Raw genomic sequence first — 20,459 nt, 5'->3', positions numbered from 1 at the left:
GTGATGAGAGTCGCTTCTGCCTTGGTGCCAATGATGGTCGTATGCGTGTTTGGCGCCGTGCAGGTGACACCACAATGAGGACTGCATACGACCGAGGCACACAGGGCCAACACCCGGCATCATGGTGTGGGGAGCGATCTCCTACACTGGCCGTACACCACTGGTGATCGTCGAGGGGACACTGAATAGTGCACGGTACATCCAAACCGTCATCGAACCCATCGTTCTACCATTCCTAGACCGGCAAGGGAACTTGCTGTTCCAACAGGACAATGCACGTCCGCATGTATCCCGTGCCACCCAACGTGCTCTAGAAGGTGTAAGTCAACTACCCTGGCCAGCAAGATCTCCGGATCTGTCCCCCATTGAGCATGTTTGGGACTGGATGAAGCGTCGTCTCGCGCGGTCTGCACGTCCAGCACGAACGCTGGTCCAACTGAGGCGCCAGGTCGAAATGGCATGGCAAGCCGTTCCACAGGACTACATCCAGCATCTCTACGATCATCTCCATGGGAGAATAGCAGCCTGCATTGCTGCGAAAGGTGGATATACACTGTACTAGTGCCGACATTGTGCATGCTCTGTTGCCTGTGTCTATGTGCCTGTGGTTCTGTCAGTGTGATCATGTGATGTATCTGACCCCAGGAATGTGTCAATAAAGTTTCCCCTTCCTGGGACAATGAATTCACGGTGTTCTTATTTCAATTTCCAGGCGTATATATACATCCACGAAATGCATAGAGACAAACAATCCTTTGCCCAATATGTCAGAGGGACAGGAAAAAAATTGTTTCATTTTATGGTCAAATTCTGTGATATTTTTAGTCAGTTCCAGTGCTATTTTTGCCAATTTTACTATTTCTTGTCAATTTTGGTGCTTTTTCCACATTTTTGTGATTTTTCCCAATTTTGTTGCTATTTTTTGCAGATTTTGGTGTTTTTTTTCCGTCAGTGGTTTTTTGTCAATTTTGGTACTATTATTTGACAGATTTGGTGTTTTTTTCCAATTTTGGTGTTTTTTCTCAATTTCATTGTTTTTTCAAGTTTTGGTACTTGTTTTTTTCCAATTTTTGTGCTATTTTTTGCCAATTTTGGTGCTATTTTTGTCACCACATTGTAGCCAGTTATGGAGGAAATGAACTGTTACTTTAAGATTATACACAAACCTCAGTCTTGATGAAATAGGAAGTTAAAAAGAAATTTCAACATCCATTAACTATCAGCACATATACTGGCAAACTGCCATCCTCAGACTCATAACATTTTTATATGAGAAATTGACAAATTTCATGATACTTTATAAAAATTACCGATTTTGCAATATTTTGTAAAAACAGTAGTAAAAACCATCAATTTCACGTTATCGTTTTCACGAAATTTTCCTGTCTTTACTTATAGATCTTGCTAAGGACTTCACAGTCAATAACTATCATGAAATCCTAGTACACCAACAGATCGCCAATGCCACAACCATGCAAGCTGCTGACTCTCCAACCACCTTCACCACCATCCCTTCCTTACCCAGAATGACCACAGACTGAACAACTTTAGATGGTTCTTTGTTCCAATTTTGACCAGTACTAATTATGGAACACATTTTTAAAGACTCTATATATTACCACTGCGAATAAAATTGTGTACCAGATTTTTAAGAAATTAATAAAAAATATTAATCTAAGCATGGAATGCAGTTTTTAATTCACTATATCTCTTTTAATTTCATCATATCACTCCATGTGAATTGGTATGGGTGGAGGCTATACTTAACAGCCGAACTAAGTTAATAATTGGCTCCTTCTACCGACCCCCAGACTCCGATAATATAGTTGCGGAACAATTCAGAGAAAATTTGAGTCTCGTAACAAATAAATACCCCACTCATACGGTTATAGTTGGTGGGGACTTCAACCTTCCCTCGATATGTTGGCAAAAATACTTGCTCAAAACCGGTGGTAGGCAGAAAACATCTTCAGAGATTGTCCTAAATGCTTTCTCCGAAAATTATTTCGAGCAGTTAGTCCACGAACCCAACAAATTGTAAATGGTTGCGAAAACACACTTGACCTCTTAGCCACAAACAATCCAGAGCTGATAGAGAGCATCATGACTGATACAGGGATTAGTGATCACAAGGTCGTTGTAGCTAGGCTCAATACCGTTTCTTCCAAATCCACCAGAAACAAACGCAAAATAATTTTATTTAAAAAAGCGGATAAAGTGTCACTAGAAGCCTTCCTAAGAGACAATCTCCATTCCTTCCGAACTGACTATGCAAATGTAGACGAGATGTGGCTCAAATTCAAAGATATAGTGGCAACAGCAATTGAGAGATTCATATCTCATAAATTGGTAAGAGATGGAACTGATCCCCCATGGTTCACAAAACAGGTCCGAACTCTGTTGCAGAGGCAACGGAAAAAGAATGCGAAGTTCAGAAGAACGTGAAATCCCGAAGATTGGCTAAAATTTACAGACGCGCAAAATTTGACACGGACTTCAATGCGAGATGCCTTTAATAGGTTCCACAACGAAACATTGTCTCGAAATTTGGTAGAAAATCCGAAGAAATTCTGGTCGTATGTAAAGTATACAAGCGGCAAGACACAGTCAATACCTTCGCTGCGCAGAGCCGATGGTACTGTTACCGACGATTGTGCCGCTAAAGCGGAGTTATTGCATGCAGTTTTCCGAAATTCCTTCACCAGGGAAGATGAATGGAATATTCCAGAATTTGAAACACGAACAGCTGCTAGCAAGAGTTTCTTAGAAGTAGATACCTTAGGGGTTGCAAAGCAACTCAAATCGCTTGATAAGGGCAAGTCTTCAGGTCCAGATTGTATACCGATTAGGTTCCTTTCAGATTACGCTGATACAATAGCTCCCTGCTTAGCACTCGTATACAACCGCTCGCTCACCGATAGATCTGTACCTACAGATTGGAAAATTGCGCAGGTCGCACCAGTGTTTAAGAAGGGTAGTAGGAGTAATCCATCTAACTACAGACCTATATCATTGACGCCGGTTTGCAGTAGGGTTTTGGAGCATATATTGTATTCAAACATTATGAATCACCTCGAAGGGAACGATCTATTTATACGTAATCAGCATGGTTTCAGAAATCATCGTTCTTGTGCAATGCAGCTAGCTCTTTATTCGCACGAAGTAATGGCCGCTATCGACAGGGGATCTCAAGTTGATTCCGTATTTCTAGATTTCCGGAAAGCTTTTGACACCGTTCCTCACAAGCGACTTCTAATCAAGCTGAGGGCCTATGGGGTATCGTCTCAGTTGTGTGACTGGATTCGTGATTTCCTGTCAGGAAGGTCGCAGTTCGTAGCAATAGACGGCAAATCATCGGGTAAAACTGAAGTGATATCAGGTGTTCCCCAGGGAAGCGTCCTGAAACCTCTGCTGTTCCTGATCTATATAAATGAACTGGGTGACAATCTGAGCAGTTATCTTAGGTTGTTTGCAGATGATGCTGTAATTTACCGTCTAGTAAGGTCATCCGAAGACCAGTATCAGTTGCAAAGCGATTTAGAAAAGATTGCTGTATGGTGTGGCAGGTGGCAGTTGACGCTAAATAACGAAAAGTGTGAGGTGATCCACATGAGTTCCAAAAGAAATCCGTTGGAATTCGATTACTCAATAAATAGTACAATTCTCAAGGCTGTCAATTCTACTAAGTACCTGGGTGTTAAAATTACGAACAACTTCAGTTGGAAAGACCACATAGATAATATTGTGGGGAAGGCGAGCCAAAGGTTGCGTTTCATTGGCAGGACACTTAGAAGATGCAACAAGTCCACTAAAGAGACAGCTTACACTACACTCGTTCGTCCTCTGTTAGAATATTGCTGCGCGGTGTGGGATCCTTACCAGGTGGGATTGACGGAGGACATCGAAAGGGTGCAAAAAAGGGCAGCTCGTTTTGTATTATCACGTAGTAGGGGAGAGAGTGTGGCAGATATGATACACGAATTGGGATGGAAGTCATTACAGCGAAGAGGTTTTTCGTCGCGGCGAGATCTATTTACAAAATTTCAGTCACCAACTTTCTCTTCCGAATGTGAAAATATTTTGTTTAGCCCAACCTACATAGGTAGGAATGATCATCAAAATAAAATAAGAGAAATCAGAGCTCGAACAGAAAGGTTTAGGTGTTCGTTTTTCCCGCACGCTGTTCGGGAGTGGAATGGTAGAGAGATAGTATGATCGTGGTTCGACGAACCCTCTGCCAAGCACTTAAATGTGAATTGCAGAGTAGTCATGTAGATGTAGAAATGTCGGTATCCAGTAACTGGAAAACTAATTGTTGTTAACTAATATGGCTACTAAGTAATAACTTCCATTGTTTCAGAAACATAACAAATACTCTATCAATTTACACACAATCTAACTATTGACTGAGGAAAGAGTTCTTAGTTGGTAAAAGTTGAATGCACTGTGAAATTCTGGCGAGTTATATTATTGTATTCAGCCATTTTAACAATTACTAAAGGTCTCTTTGTGATCACAGACCGGTGCTCGAAGACTCGGAGACAGCTGGTGGAGAGAACTGTATCGCCACCTCACAGGTGGAGTTTGATAGTGCTTTGATTCTGCTGCTGTAGGGCCTGGGATCTGAAACGATATACTGCGTGTTAAATTCACATCAGAAAAATGAAACAAATGTCCTGTTTAAAACACACACACACACACACACACACACACACACACACACACACACACACACACACAGAGAGAGAGAGAGAGAGAGAGAGAGAGAGAGAGAGAGAGAGAGAGATATTCTCCAATTCAACATAAAACACTTAACTTTAACTTATCTGAAATATTATGAAAAGGGTAGATTGCTATTCACCAGCACAATGAAAAGACCATTACAAATAAGCTTTCAGCCACAGCTTTCTTCAGAAAAGAGAAATGTACACACATTCACACAAGCAAGCACACACACACACACACACACACACACACACACACAAACACACACACACACACACACACGTGACTAATACCTCCAGCCACTCCGGCCAGACTGCAACAGAAATGCATTGAATAGGAGCAACAATCTGGGGCAGGACAGGAAAGGGGAAAGTATGGCAGTGTACAGATGCAGGAAGAGGAATTGGCACTGCAGGGTAGAGCATGCAGGAATTAGAGGTGGCAGGACAGAGCTGACCGACACAGCATCGGAAGGCTGTAGGGGAGGGAGATGAGGGAGAAAAAAACAGGGAGCAGGAAGGAGAGGAGTAGAGAACGGGAAAAGACCAGTGGATACACCAGCAGAGACCAGTGCAGAATGAGGGTGAAGGGAGGCGAATCATGAGGAGATGATAGAACAGAGGCGGCAGAAACATTTGGATGGAGGGTGTTGGGGCAGTAGGTTACCATAGGCTGAGCTTGGGGTGATTTAGGGAGCTGAGAATGTGTTGTAAGGAAAACTCCCAGCTGTGCAGTTCAGCAAAAGTCGGTGGTGGAGGTGAGGCTCCATCCAGCCACCTCTAGTCCCCAACACTCTGCCAGGCAGCACTCATTCCTCTTCCCTCACCCATACCCTACTAACCCTTCCCCTTCCCTGGTCCAATTCAGACTGTTACTCCTGCTCAATGCAATTCTGTTGTGGATTGGCTGGAAGTAGCGGTCGTGTGTGTGAGGTGTGCTTCCTTGTGTGAATGTGTGTGCACTTCTCTTTTCTGAAGAAGGCTTTGGCTGAAAGTTTATTTGTAACAATCTTTTCATCATGCCTGCCTGCAGTTCAACATGTCATTTTTACAGTAAGTAGCAATCCATCCCTTTCATAGTATTGTTGACATTCCAACCTGAACTTTCCATTGTTTAACTTATCTGAAAGCATTTCAGCTTTCACACAATAATAACTTTTCTTATGCAAATGCACTGAAACAAAGTACAACCTGTCACTCTGACACTACCCTGCATATATATATTACATGTGTATGTCGTCCAATTTCAGTATACAAAACTGAACATGTTAGACCTTGAAACTTCCTGGCAGATTAAAACTGTGTGCCGGGCCGAGACTTGAACTCAGGACCTTTGCCTTTAGCAGGCAAGTGCTCTACCAACTGAGCAACCCAAGCACGACTCACGCTCCGTCCTAACAGCTTTACTTCTGCCAGTACCTCGTTTCCTACCTTCCAAACTTTACAGAAGCTCTCCTTAGACCTTGTCACTAACATTAAAAGTAAAAAACATGTCTAATGACAAAGTAAACACACTATTAGTATACATCAGTGTTCAATTAAACATTCAACTATGGAATAGGTTTTGTCCAGAATAAGTGATTTCATATAACATTTAAAATTTCCTTAGTTATCTGTCAGACATTTTATATTGTTGGGAAAATGATCAAAAACTTTTGAGAGTGCTCAGTAAGCTCCTTTCTGGTCCACTGCAACCTTTAGAAATGAGGAATGAAGTTTTTTTTTAATATGTGGTTTTTGTACAGTCATGTTCAGATCTTACACTGATGACTGCTAGTGATTTTTCTGATGTTTCAACTGAGTGAGTGGCTAGCATTGTAAAAGATTCACAATTCAATTCTGTTCATGGCAAGCCTAGCCACTTGTGTTTATGATATATTAGAAAATCCACTAAATAACCACTGGTCGAAGAACTCAAGATGAGCCACAAACTGTGGAACCCTCAGCTGAACTGTACTTAAGTAAATTGTTAATAAAGTGTGACAACACTCGTGAGTATACTACTTTCTCAGATAGGTTAGAGAAAGTTTGTCACCTATGAAACTGGACAATAATTATTACTTTTCCTGTCACCCAACTCCTAAAAAAGGTTAACACTGGCATATTTTTATCTGCCTGGAAAATTTTTCTGCACCACATGCATTACATCATTACAGAAACAACACATCTTCAGAATGTTGTTCAAAATTTCATCAGCACCATCTACATCAAGCTCATACTCTGCAAGCCACCTAATGGTGTTTGGCAGAGGGTACTTTTGGTACCACTATCTTTTCCCTTCAACTCTGTTCCACTCGCGAACAGTGTGTGGGAAGAATGATTATCGGTAAGCCTCTGTATTGACTCTAATTTCTTGAATTTTCTCCTCACGGTCAATGCGCAAGATGCATGTGGGAGGAAGTAATATGTTGTCTGACTCCTCCTGAAAAGTGCTGTCCCAAAATTTCAATAGTAAATCTCTCCGTGATGCACAACGCCTCTCTTGCAACGTTTGCCAGTGGAGTTTGTTTAGCATCTCCTTTATGCCCTCTCGCCAGCTAAGCAATCCCGTGACAAAACGTGCCGCTCTTTGTTGGATCTTCTGTATCTCCTCTATCAGTCCTACCTGATAGGGATCCCAGACAGATGAATAGTACTCAAGGATCAGGTGAACAAGTGCCTTATAAGCCACTTCTTTCGTGGATGAGTTACAGTTCCTTAAGATTCTTCTGATGGACCTGAGTCTGGTGTCTGCTTTTCCCACTATCTGTTTTATATGGACATTCCACTTAAGGTCACTCTGGATAGTTACGCCTACATATTTTATGTCAGACGCTGTCTCCAGCTGTTTGTCATCAATAGTGCAGCTGCAGAGTAGTGGATTTCTTTTCCTATGTATGCGCAATATATTACATTTATTTACGTTCAGGGTCAACTGCCAGGGCATGCACCAATCATCAATTCTCTGCAGGTTGTTCTGCAAATTCTTACTATCTTTGCTACTTCGGTATAGACAACTGCATCAGCTACGAATAGCCTTAAAGAGCATCCGACACATTCTACTAGTTCATTTATATATTGTAAACAGCAATGGTCCTATCATACTTCCCTCTGGTACTCCGGATATTACCTTTATATCTGTCAGTTTAGTTCTGTTAAGAGCAACGTGTTGAGTTCTATCTGCAAGAAAGTCTTGAATCCAATCACAGGTCTGCTCTGATACTCCGTAAGCTCATACTTTTTTCATTAAACGGCAATGCGGGATGGTGTCAAATGCCTTACTGAAATCAAGGAACATGGCATCAACCTGACCGCTGTTGTCCACTGTGCTGTGGATCTCATGGAAGAACAGAGCGAGCTGAGTTTCGCAGGATCTCTGTTTGTGGAATCCATGTTGATTTTTATAGAGGAGATGTTCATTTTCCAACAACGTCATCATTTTTTAGCATAAAACATGTACCATAATTCTGCAACAGATTGACGTCAATGTTACAGGTCTATAGTTGTCATACAGCCTTTCTTGAAAACAGGAATGACCTGCGCTTTTTTCCTAGTCATTATGTACCTTTCGTTGCTCAAGTGATCTACGGTAAATTACTGCTAGAAGGGGAGCGAGTTCTTTTGCTTAATCTTTATAGAATCTTATAGGTATCTCAACTGGTCCTGAAGCCTTTCCACTACTGAGCGATTGTAGCTGCTTTTCAATTCCGCGATCAGTTATCTCAATATCTGCCATTTCGATGTTTGTACAACAATTGAAAGAAGGGACAATGTTATGATCTTCTGCAGTGAAACAACTTCACAAGACTGAATTCAGTATTTCGACCCTCTCTCTGTTATCTTCCGTTTTGGTGCCAGTGTGGTCGCTGAGAGAATGAACCATATGAGTTTTCAAGAACTTTTATAGCTGCATTAATTTCAGTAAAGGAGGTTAGTGCTACTGTAAGTGGATTAAATTTCTGCAGAATGAACTTCAATCCCCTTGCTTCTTCAAGTGAACTATCTGACATGATTTCTGCCACTTCGTGAATCATGTCGTAGTATAGTCCTTCAGTTTCACTGTGGTATTATTTTGTGCACTGGCTGTGTTATGTCCTAGCCAGTAATGCCAACTGAGCCCGCTGCCAAAAGGTTGGCAGCATCAAAGTACGGACGCCGTCCGCATAAGCAGCGCCAGCGATACAGGAAATCGCCGCAAGTCTGCGCGCGCCACCGCTGGCTTCTGGCTTCTTAAGCGCTGGAGTCGCGAGCGCTAGGACAGTTCTGTATTCGCCGCTCAGTTGTATACTCGCCACCGAATTGTGTACTTGCTAGTCAGTTGTGTGTTCATCGCAGCAGAGTAGTTGTTTGTCGTCAGCCGACGCTGACCTAGCCGCTCCGACTCGAACTAGACAGATCTCTGTAGACACGGAGTTCACTATCGTGTTTCTGTATCTTCATCAATAAAGATAAGTACCGACTTTTATTTAATGAGAGTGTTTGGGTTTTCATCTTTCTGTTCTCTGTTCCAGCGGACCGGTCGCCCGGACGAGCTGATGGATAAGTTAGGGGAAGCTCGTTTCTTTTCCAAAATTGATCTCCGTGAAGCATATTTGCAATTGCCCCTCGACGAGCAATCACAACAGTATTTTGTCATAAACACGTCGTTGGGGTTGTTCCGTTTTCTGCGTTTGCCTTTTGGTTGTGCGTCAGCTCCAGCTGTTTTTCAGCATTTTTTGTCTCAACTTCTGGCTAATGTGCCATCGTGTTGCAACTATTTAGACGATATTGTTGTGTCTGGTCGGACGCCTGCTGAACATTTACGTAATTTGGAGTGTTTGTTTAAAGTGTTGTCCCAGGCAGGCCTCCGTTGCAACATCGATAAATGTTCATTTTCCTTACGGAGCTGGAGTATCTAGGACATGTTATTAATGCTCAAGGCATTCATCCCTCCCAGTCACATTTAGCAGCTATTCGTGATTTGCCCGCCCCTCGCAATCTGCATGAATTGCAAGCAGTTCTTGGCAAATTGACCTATTATATTAGGTTTATACCTAATGCTTCACAGATCGCTGCACCGTTGCATCGTCTCCGCCGTAAGAATGTTCCGTTTGTGTGGTCAGCTGATTGCCAATCAGCATTTCAGCAGCTTAAAGAGGCTTTATTGAATGATCGTTGTCTGGTCCATTACGACCCTACCAAGCCTCTGGTGTTAGCTTGTGATGCCTCTTCTTTCGGCCTCGGTGCTGTGTTGTCTCACCGAGTCGGTACCACCGAACGTCCTATTGCGTTCGCATCTAAATTGCTAAACAAAACTCAGTGTAATTATAGCCAATTGGACAAGGAAGCGTTGGCTATTGTGTTCGGTGTCACAAAATTCCATCACTACCTCTATGGTAGACCATTCTATTTAGTAACAGATCACAAGCCCCTGACGTCACTGTTTCATCCGTCTAAACCAGTTCCTCAGCGGATAGCTCAGAGACTACAACGTTGGGCTCTTTTGTTATCACAATACCAGTATGAGATACTGTATCGCCCTACAGCTCAGCATGCAAACGCTGACGCGCTTTCTAGATTGCCGATTGCTGCGGATGATGTCTTCGATTCCTCCGAAGACTCTTGCCATCAGATTGACGCCGATGAGCATCAATCCCTCCGGGATTTTCCGATTGATTATCGTCAGGTGGCGCGTGAGACAGCTACGGATCCTCATCTGAGTTTACTATTACGTTTTGTTCAACGTGGTTGGCCGTCCAAGGCAAAGGACATATCGGATCCTGTGGTTCGTCGCTATTATCCGCAACGTCATCTGTTGTCTGTTTCGCACGGAGTTTTGCTGTTACGCACCGAGAATGACCAGCTTCGTGTAGTGGTTGCCCAAGTGCTCCAATCAAAGGTCCTCGACTTGTTGCATCAAGGTCATTGGGGAGTGGTCCGCACCAAGCAGCTTGCCCGCCGTCATTGTACATGGATCGGCATTGATAAGCAGATTACGCAGATGTCTACAGATTGTTCGACGTGTGCCGAACACCAAGCTGCTCCGCCTCAACGCTATTTTGAGTGGGCACACCCTGCCGGTCCCTGACAGCGAGTACATATTGATTTCGCTGGCCCATATTGGAATTCTTGTTGGCTCATCGTGATAGATGCATTTAGTAATTTTCCGTTTGTTGTGCCCATGCAGTCTACAACGTCTGCACACACTATACAGGCGTTGACTTCAATTTTTTGTATTGAGGGTCTTCCAGAAGTTTTAGTGTCTGACAATGGTCCACAATTTACCTCTGCTGAATTTGAAAGTTTTTGTTCTGCCAATGGCATTCGCCATCTTCTTACTCCGCCGTTCCACCCTCAATCGAATGGTGCAGCGGAACGTTTTGTATGCACATTCAAGGATCATATGGACCGCCTTCGTGCTACGCACTCTCGTCAGCAGGCCCTCATCACGTTCCTGTCATCGTACCGGACCACGCCACGCGACGGCCCTTCGCCTGCGGAGCTTCTCCACGGCCGTCGTCATCGCACCCTACTACGGTTGTTGCACCCCCCGGATCGACCCGCCGCTTCTGAGCATCGCACGCGTTTTCAGCGCAACGACGCCGTTTTTTTCAGAGTTTATCACGGTCGCCGTCGTTGGGAACGTGGTACCATGATACGTGTCCAGGGTCGCGGTTTTTATACTGTTCAAGGTGCTACTGGGGTGCACAGGAGGCATCAGAACCAGTTGCGCCGCGCTAGCCGCCCGGATTCTGCCGCTCGTTCTTTGTCCACAGATTTGGTCCGCGGCGGGTTCCAGCCGCGCCTTCCGACTTCGCTGCCGCCCCCAGGGCAGCAGCAGCAGCAGCAGCCGTCGCCGCTACCACGCCGACAGCCCGTCCCGTTGATGCCTCCCGCGCAGCTTCATTCGGGAGCGCCCCAGGTGGTCGCTCCGGCGCCTGCGGTCCCTCTTCAGTCGCCACCGCCTTCGGAGCTGATGGACGTCGACCCCTCAGTCGGGCCGCCTTCCCAAGCGGTGGCTGTGCAGCCTGTCCTGCAGCCGCTTTCCTTGGGCACCCCCAAGGAGTCTGACACCGCAGCGCCTTGTCCGGCGCCCACTCAGCGGCCGTCGACGCAGCGTCAGGAGACGCTGCCTCTCTTCATGGGTCCCGACGCCCCGTCGCGTCCAGTACCAGAAGCTGCGCCCGTGGTCACAGGCGTGCGCCCTGACCTCGGTTTTCAGTCAGTGTTCCCCGAGGCCCCTCGCAGCCAATGCTGGGGTGCGGACCGGGGACTGCCACCGACAACAGTCTCCGCCCCGGTCTCTTCTGCTACGCCTGCGGCCAGACCCCTCCCCCGCCGTCGACGCTCGCCACGTCATTATTCAACGACGGTGCGGCGATTTGGGGGGGAGGAGTGTTATGTCCTAGCCAGTAATGCCAACCGAGCCCGCTGCCAAAAGGTTGGCAGCATCAAAGTACGGACGCCGTCCGCATAAGCAGCGCCAGCGATACAGGAAATCGCCGCAAGTCTGCGCGCGCCACCGCTGGCTTCTGGCTTCTTAAGCGCTGGAGTCGCGAGCGCTAGGACAATTCTGTATTCGCCGCTCAGTTGTATACTCGCCACCGAATTGTGTACTTGCTAGTCAGTTGTGTGTTCATCGCAGCAGAGTTGTTGTTTGTCGTCAGCCGACGCTGACCTAGCCGCTCCGACTCGAACTAGACAGATTTCTGTAGACACCGAGTTCACTACTGTGTTACTGTATCTTCATTAATAAAAGATAAGTACCGACCTTTATTTAATATGAGTGTTTGGGTTTTCATCTTTCTGTTCACTGTTCCAGCGGACCGGTCGGCCCGCTATTAAAAGTGTGGCGGTGACTTCGTAAGCCATTTCTACAGCCAAGTGTTTGTCGCTACGAACACCGCCACAAAAGGCTGGTCATCTTATCTTTTTAACATTGGTGTCTCAACTGACAACTGTAAGAAATATATTTCTTTACTGAAAAAATAGCTAGCCACAGTATCAAGAAAGACACAAAACATGTACAAATGTATGCATGTTTGTCTCCACACACACACACACACACACACACACACACACACACACATTGTGAATATAGTTTTATTATGTCTTCATTTCAATGAGAATGTATAACAGATTCCACTTACATCAGTATGTGGCAGTGTTTCTGGAGACAACTTCACTTTTGATGAGGAATGCTTTGTTACCTGAAATGAAACATATTTTCTTTTACCATTTGCAAAATACAATTTTTACACACACACACACACACACACACACACACACACACACACACACACAGTTTAATAACATGTTTCGACAAACGCAGAGACTTAGAGTGACATCACCTGAATTTAAAAAGGAAATTACTCCCAGCAACACATAACTTCTACATTTTAATTTCAAGTAGTTGTCACAATTATCTACACAAAACAGACATAAAAGTCACATATTATTGTCAGAAATACACTCTCTTGCTAAACCATCTACTCTGAATTATACAATTTCTATTCTGCATATTTAAGTAAGTGGGCTTATTTCACCTGAAGTAGAGACAAGAATGACGTGAGCCTTCATGGAAAAAGTATGAAATATTAGATATTAGGGTTCAACACCACATCAATAACAAGGTCATTAGAGATGGATCAAAAACTTGAAATGGGGAAGAGATGGAGAACTAAATCAGCGATTTCAATGGAAACATTCCAGCATCTGCTTCAAGAAACTTATGGAAGCAACACAAAACCTAAATCAGGATGTCCAGATGGAGATTTGAACTGCTGTCCTCTTGTATAAATTCCAATGCTTAACCACCACACCACTACACTGTTTCACTGATAAGGGTGTAGAAAGAAAAAATAATGTCAGTTGACCCTTGTACTTCACCAGAGTCTCTAAATTAGAGCACAAAGTCAATCTAAGCCCAGCCCATTACGATCCCTTGTAAGTAAATAATTGGCACAGTATGGAACACAATGACTATTCATTCACTCAGAATATTCTGCTCAGTAACAGCAGCAAATAAATAAATTATAACATTAGGATTATGCTGGAATCCACAGAGTCACTGATTTACAAAACACAACTCATGATTGTGTTTGTGCCACTCGACAACATCTTATACATGATGAGTTCAGAGTTTTGAATGCACTCCATAGAGCTTTATATCATTTGGTGAATTTTGTTACCAAAGTAGTACACGAAACACTCTGGACACTGTCCTGCTCTGAAGGCAAAATATTGTAGATAATATCTTAACTTACAAACAGAGTATGTTTTGTACGGTTTCCTTCTTCCAAATGAAAAAATAAAGTTTAAATATAAAACTTTTTAATCTATACGAGGGGCACTATTTTTGTAAAAATACAGTTTTCATTCTGCATTTGTGAAAGTTTTACAGTGTGTAGATGCATCCTTCTTCAAACTTAGTTCAACCTGTTCTCGTGAGTGGGGCTGTCACAGCATGTCTTCAAGACAGCTGCTACACTTTACGTTCATCAGAAGCAGCTTGTTCTCATAGAATTCCAGTGCTGTGAAAATGAGACAGTGGGAAACATTCACAAGAGGCTGAGAAAGGTGTATGAAGATGCTGCTGTCGATCGCAGTACAGTTAGTCGGTGGGCAAGCAGGTTACGTGAGGAAAGCGGGCACGACAATATTGAGGATTGTCCTCGCAGCGGGTATACAGGCACTGGTTCCAAGATGGCGTAAGGCAGTTGAGAGGAATGGAAATTGTATGGAGAAAAGAAAATATTGTTCCTAAGGGATGTACCTACACACTGTAAAACTTTCGAACATGTAGAATAAAAGATGGATTTAAAAAAAAAAAAATAGTGTGCATTTCTTTTGGAGTGACCCTCGTATACATCCACCAGTTTCGTCAAAAACTCAACAAACAGATAATTTCACTCCGTTGACTGATTTACACAACCCAGAGTTTTGGGTTCTTACCAAATTGGATAATTAGGACTAATCACAGAGGGACTTTTTTTGGCACTTTCTTTTGGCTGGATTCCCTTACTGATATATTTTCTGATATAAATATGATAACAAAAGTTCTGGCAGAATGAAAATAATTTAGCAGTAAAGGAGGCAACTCATCAAACAGTGGAAGTGTTGAGTTGTCAACAGGCACACAAAAAGGAATGAAAGCTTTGCTAACTTTCACATGAATCTTTCACTGAGTGCGCGCATACATGCACAAGTGCATGCATGTGCGAACCCCCCCCCCCCCCCCCCCAACACACACACACACACACACACACACACACACACACACACACTCTCTCTCTCTCTCTCTCTCTCTCTCTCTCTCTCTCTCTGTACAGGCTGAACACTGAACACACAAAGCCAGAACTGCAATTCCGCAAGCAGACTGGGGTGACGGGTTGTTTTGTATTGTCTTGGGTTGTGTGAGTAGAGGGAGAAAGGAGGTATGAGGCAGGAGGGAGAGTTGCGTAAGGTTGGCTGATACACAGTGGCGGCAGGTATGCAGGATAGAAATGCAGGAGGGAGAGTCAGCAGACGCACAGGATAGGAATGCAACACACAGGAACTGGAGTCAGTACGCTTGTGAAGGACTGGATTGGGAAGCGGTACAGTAGAGTGTCAGGGGAGACTGTTGGGTAGAGAATGAAATCAGTTAGCAGAGACTGAGGTCAAGAGGATTATAGGAATGAAGGATGTGTTCTTTCTAAAGACAACTCCCATCTACATAGTTCAGAAACTCTGGTGTTGGGGGAAAGGATCCACATGGCATGGGTTCTAAAGCACCTATTGAACTCTAGCATGTTGCAGCAGCTGGTTTCATCACTGGGTGGTCAACTCTGCTCTTGACCACAGTTTGGCAGTGGCTATTCATTCTGGTGGACAGTTGGTTGGTGGTCATGCCTACATAAAATACTGTGAAGCAACTGAAGCAGAACTAGTGTATGACATGGCTGTTTTCACAGATAGCCGTGCCTCTGATGAGATAGGGTAAGTGTGTGACAGGACTAGAGTAGGATGTGTTGGGTTGATGAATCCACACCAGCACCTACATGTATACCGTATTGTGTGTGGCGCACGGTACTTTGTACCACTACTAGTCATTTCCTCTCCTGTTCTACTTGCAAATAGACTGAGGGAAAAATGACTGTCTATATGCCTCTGTACAAGCCCTAATCTCTCTTATCTTATCTTTGTGGACCTATGCGAAACATACGTTGGGAGCAGTAGAATCGTTCTGCAGTCAGTCTCAAATGCTGGTTCCCTAAATTTTCTCAATAGTGCTCCTCGAAAAGAATGTTGCCTTACCTCCAGTGATTCCAATTTGAGTTCCCAAAGTATCATAGGGGGGTCACTGAAGGGTGTGTGTGCGTAATGGGGGGGGGGGGGGTGAATTCAGGGGCAAAATTCTGGGATGGGCCTATGGATCTGAGTAGGACTTATGTTGGACTTTGGATGGGAAAACTATGGCAGATATACACTCCTGGAAATGGAAAAAAAGAACACATTGACACCGGTGTGTCAGACCCACCATACTTGCTCCGGACACTGCGAGAGGGCTGTACAAGCAATGATCACACGCACGGCACAGCGGACACACCAGGAACCGCGGTGTTGGCCGTCGAATGGCGCTAGCTGCGCAGCATTTGTGCACCGCCGCCGTCAGTGTCAGCCAGTTTGCCGTGGCATACGGAGCTCCATCGCAGTCTTTAACACTGGTAGCATGCCGCGACAGCGTGGACGTGAACCGTATGTGCAGTTGACGGACTTTGAGCGAGGTCGTATAGTGGGGCATGCGGGAGAGGCCGGGTGGTACGTACCGCCCAAATTGCTCAACACATGGGGCGTGAGGTCTCCACAGTACATCGATGTTGTCGCCAGTGGGTCGGCAGAAGGTGCACGTGCCCGTCGACCTGGGGACCGGGACTGCAGCGACGCACGGATGCACGCCAAGACCGTAGGATCCTACGCAGTGCCGTAGGGGACTGCACCGCCACTTCCCAGCAAATTAGGGACACTGTTGCTCCTGGGGTATCGGCGAGGACCATTCGCAACCCGTCTCCATGAAGCTGGGCTACGGCCCCGCACACCGTTAGGCCGTCTTCCGCTCACGCCCCAACATCGTGCAGCCCGCCTCCAGTGGTGTCAGCGACAGGCGTGAATGGAGGGACGAATGGAGGACGTGTCGTCTTCAGCGATGAGAGTCGCTTCTGCCTTGGTGCCAATGATGGTCGTATGCGTGTTTGGCGCTGTGCAGGTGAGCGCCACAATCAGGACTGCATACGACCGAGGCACACTGGGCCAACACCCGGCATCATGGTGTGGGGAGCGATCTCCCTACACTGGCCGTACACCACTGGTGATCGTCGAGGGGGACACTGAATAGTGCACGGTACATCCAAACCGTCATTGAACCCATCGTTCTACCATTCCTAGACCGGCAAGGGAACTTGCTGTTCCAACAGGACAATGCACGTCCGCATGTATCCCGTGCCACCCAATGTGCTCTAGAAGGTGTAAGTCAACTACCCTGGCCAGCAAGATGTCCGGATCTGTCCCCCATTGAGCATATTTGGGGGACTGGATGAAGCGTCGTCTCACGCGGTCTGCACGTCCAGCACGAACGCTGGTCCAACTGAGGCGCCAGGTGGAAATGGCATGGCAAGCCGTTCCACAGGACTACATCCAGCATCTCCACGATCGTCTCCATGGGAGAATAGAGCCTGCATTGCTGCGAAAGGTGGATATACACTGTACTAGTGCCGACATTGTGCATGCTCTGTAGCCTGTGTCTATGTGCCTGTGGTTCTGTCAGTGTGATCATGTGATGTATCTGACCCCAGGAATGTGTCAATAAAGTTTCCCTTCTGGGACAATGAATTCACGGTGTTCTTATTTCAATTTCCAGGAGTGTAGTATGAGTCAGACAGGGAGGATGATTTAATCAGGGTCTGTCTTGAGGTTGCAGATGGCTTTTCTTTCTTCTGTTTGGAGGTTCCTGTTCTTGAGAAGGGACCTGGGAAAGAATGGTGAGGCCAAGTTGGAGGTAAGGTACTGTAGGATTGTAACCAGGAAGATCCCTAGGTGATAGAAGGGGAGTGTCTTGGTTGGCTGGTGGTACGAACTCAGAGGTGCAAGGTTCAGAGCAAGGAAGTGTATCCACTGTATGGATGGGAAGAGGAAGAGTAGGTCTCTGATAAGTCCAGCATGGGTGAACTTGGGTGTAGGACTGAACGTGAGCCCTTTGGATAGTACTGAAACTACTGTGTGATGTAGGTTTTTGGTAGATAATTTGATAACACTGTTTCGAGTTTCAATGGAATGTTAGAACGGAAGTTCTATAGGATGTGCCAGATGGGAAAAGTCAGCAGTGTAGGACCCAGGTGCTATACGGGGTTGATGAATAGATTTACTGGGGGTTAAGATAGCTGTTGACGGGTATTGATGCTCAGAGGTGGGAGTAGGATATTAATAAATTGGATGATTTTTGGAGGGTGGTGTCTGGACTGCTCTTCCATGTGTTGGAGGTGCTGGAGTTTTGATTTGGGAAATATGGTTATGAAGTTGGGATTGCACGAGTAACAGTATCTCATGGAGGGAGCAGACGTGGTTCAGGGATTCCTATACCACAAAGATTTGTTTTCTGTACTACCAGGTTTGTAAGGAATAGGGACTGGCAGAATCTGAAAATTTCCAGGTTGTTGTGAAAGAAGGAACGAGAGCCAGAGAAGGAGATTTTTATGTTTAGGTCATCAGGGGGGGGGGGGGGGGGGAGGATTTTCTTTGGCTCAGGCAGCATTTAAGAAACAGATTATGGGACTAAGTTGGCTAAGTATAAGGATAGTTTTCGGAACCGATGGCCTTTCTGAACTCCCCACCTCTTCTCTCGCTATACCCACACCACCCGACACAACCCTGTCACCAGTCTACCTGCTAAATTGCAGCCACCAGCACAATGTAATTGCAAAGGTGAGAAGAAAGGGGTGGGGGGAAGACATTTACGCACAAATATGTACATGTTATCTAGCTCATTAAAGGTGCCATTCTAAAGCTAGCAAAGTCTTCATTCCTTTTTGTGTGTCTGTCGACAACTTAGTGCTTCCACTTTGAGCAAGTTGCCTCCTTTACTTCTACAATTATTTGTAATACCTTTTTCTATTTTTTGTTTCCCATAATTTCTTCAAAATAGTTGCACTATTACAGTTTAATGCTCATCCAGTATTTTATTTACACCAACAGTATGGCATCATATGGTGACAGGAAGGCATCTGGCCACCTATTAAATTAACATGCCACATTCGATTAACAGCAGACCCCGCAAATCGGGATTAATGCTTGGAAAGAGAGAGAGAGAGAGTATGGCATCATTCAACTTTGATCTCAGTATAAGTAGCTATAAAAAACTCAGGTCTAACAAAATATATCTAAATCTAGAAAGTGGAATGCACATATTCTGTGCATAATAACAATGCACCTCTACTTTCTGAGTGTGACTACTGTAGATAATACGACAGTATACCCAAAGCATCATGAGAATCTGATGAGAGCAGATTGCTCAATCTGGGCTGCTAAGCAGTGGATCATCAAAAGTGAACTGACAACACAAAACAACAAGGAAAGAGGCAAGTGTAGACAGGATGGCTGATAAATTGATAAACAAAGACCAACAAGCAACCCAAAGAGAGAAAACCAGAAATGTAGAGAAGCCTAGATCAATAACCAGCAGTGTACTACCACAATAAGATGATAGCGAAGTGAATGCACAGTTTCCCTCTGTGTCATATAGCAGTCATACTTATACCACCCATGTGAGTGCTGGGTGGCTGGTGTTGTGGCCCATGATGCCATCGCAGGTGACACCTAGCACTTGATAGCTATTGCTGCTCCATCTAGCAGCCAAGTCCAGCTCCGCGTTTTCGGAAGGGCTTTCAAAATCAACAGGTTGGGATGATCTGAAAAGAGCATCTTTGGTCACAAGTGGCCTGGATGGTGTTTTGGTAGGTGTGCTGGGAGTGTATTTAGTGTCTCGGTACTTAAGCTCGCTGGCTGGACGGTGGAACTGCGAATGTTTGATGATGTGCTGGGTAGTGGTACGTGGGCATTGTTGGCCAAGACTGCAGAGGCTGCATGGACATCCCAATCTCCTTATCTGTGGCTGGTGATATTCCTGCTGGTTGTCTTGGGCACAGGTTGTACAGGTCGTATCTGTGGAATTGTGGGACTGGTAATTGGGGGTTGCGGGGGAAAAGGGGGGGGGGGGGGGGGGGAATGGAACATTCTGGTTCTTGGTGTAACACTGGTGGTGGTGTCAGAATGAATGGATAGAACTGGTTTGTATGGCGGTGCTCCAACCACTTTGATGTGTCAACTGAGGTGATATATCATCCACGGGTGTCAACCACTACTTCTGGTGTCCATGTGTCTTTTGTTAATTAGGAACGTGCCCAAAATTGCTGTTGTTGATGAGTATCACCCAGAGTTCTGAGCCTGGGGTTCCTGGAGTTGCGGGATGAGGAGATAGAGGAGCTCTGCTGCGCTAAGGTCCTAGATAGATGCGGTCCTATATGTGCTTGGGAAAACTGTGAACTCTGTTGTTACTGCTGTTGTTGTTAGTGGTTGTCCCATTGCTTTCAACATTTGCAGCTTCCTTGAACCCCGCTTTGACATTGGAAGATGAATAGAATGGGAGGCTAACAACTTGCTTTATTCTGTTTGAAGTGCTGAATTATTTGAAAGCAATTGCCATGAACTGGGACTCATTGTCAGACACTATAGTTCGGGGAAGCC

At 45.1% G+C, this 20,459-nt stretch overlaps 1 protein-coding gene across 2 annotated transcripts in view; it reads right to left on the bottom strand.

Moving 5' to 3' along the window:
* Positions 1–20,459, bottom strand: part of LOC124721814 (mitogen-activated protein kinase kinase kinase 1-like) — a 178,522-nt gene that overhangs the window by 118,000 nt on the left and 40,063 nt on the right. For both annotated transcript variants that reach the window (XM_047246935.1, XM_047246934.1), the window contains 2 exons: positions 12,833–12,892; positions 4,522–4,623 (listed from right to left, as the gene is read on the bottom strand). In XM_047246935.1, coding sequence (XP_047102891.1) covers positions 4,522–4,623; positions 12,833–12,892 — 162 coding nt within the window. The remainder of the gene's footprint in view (positions 1–4,521; positions 4,624–12,832; positions 12,893–20,459) is intronic.

The sequence above is a fragment of the Schistocerca piceifrons genome, chromosome X (genome assembly GCF_021461385.2).
Source record: "Schistocerca piceifrons isolate TAMUIC-IGC-003096 chromosome X, iqSchPice1.1, whole genome shotgun sequence".
NCBI lineage: Eukaryota > Metazoa > Arthropoda > Insecta > Orthoptera > Acrididae > Schistocerca > Schistocerca piceifrons.
Note: the sequence above shows the minus strand (reverse complement) of the source record. Positions and strands in the feature narration are given on the sequence as shown.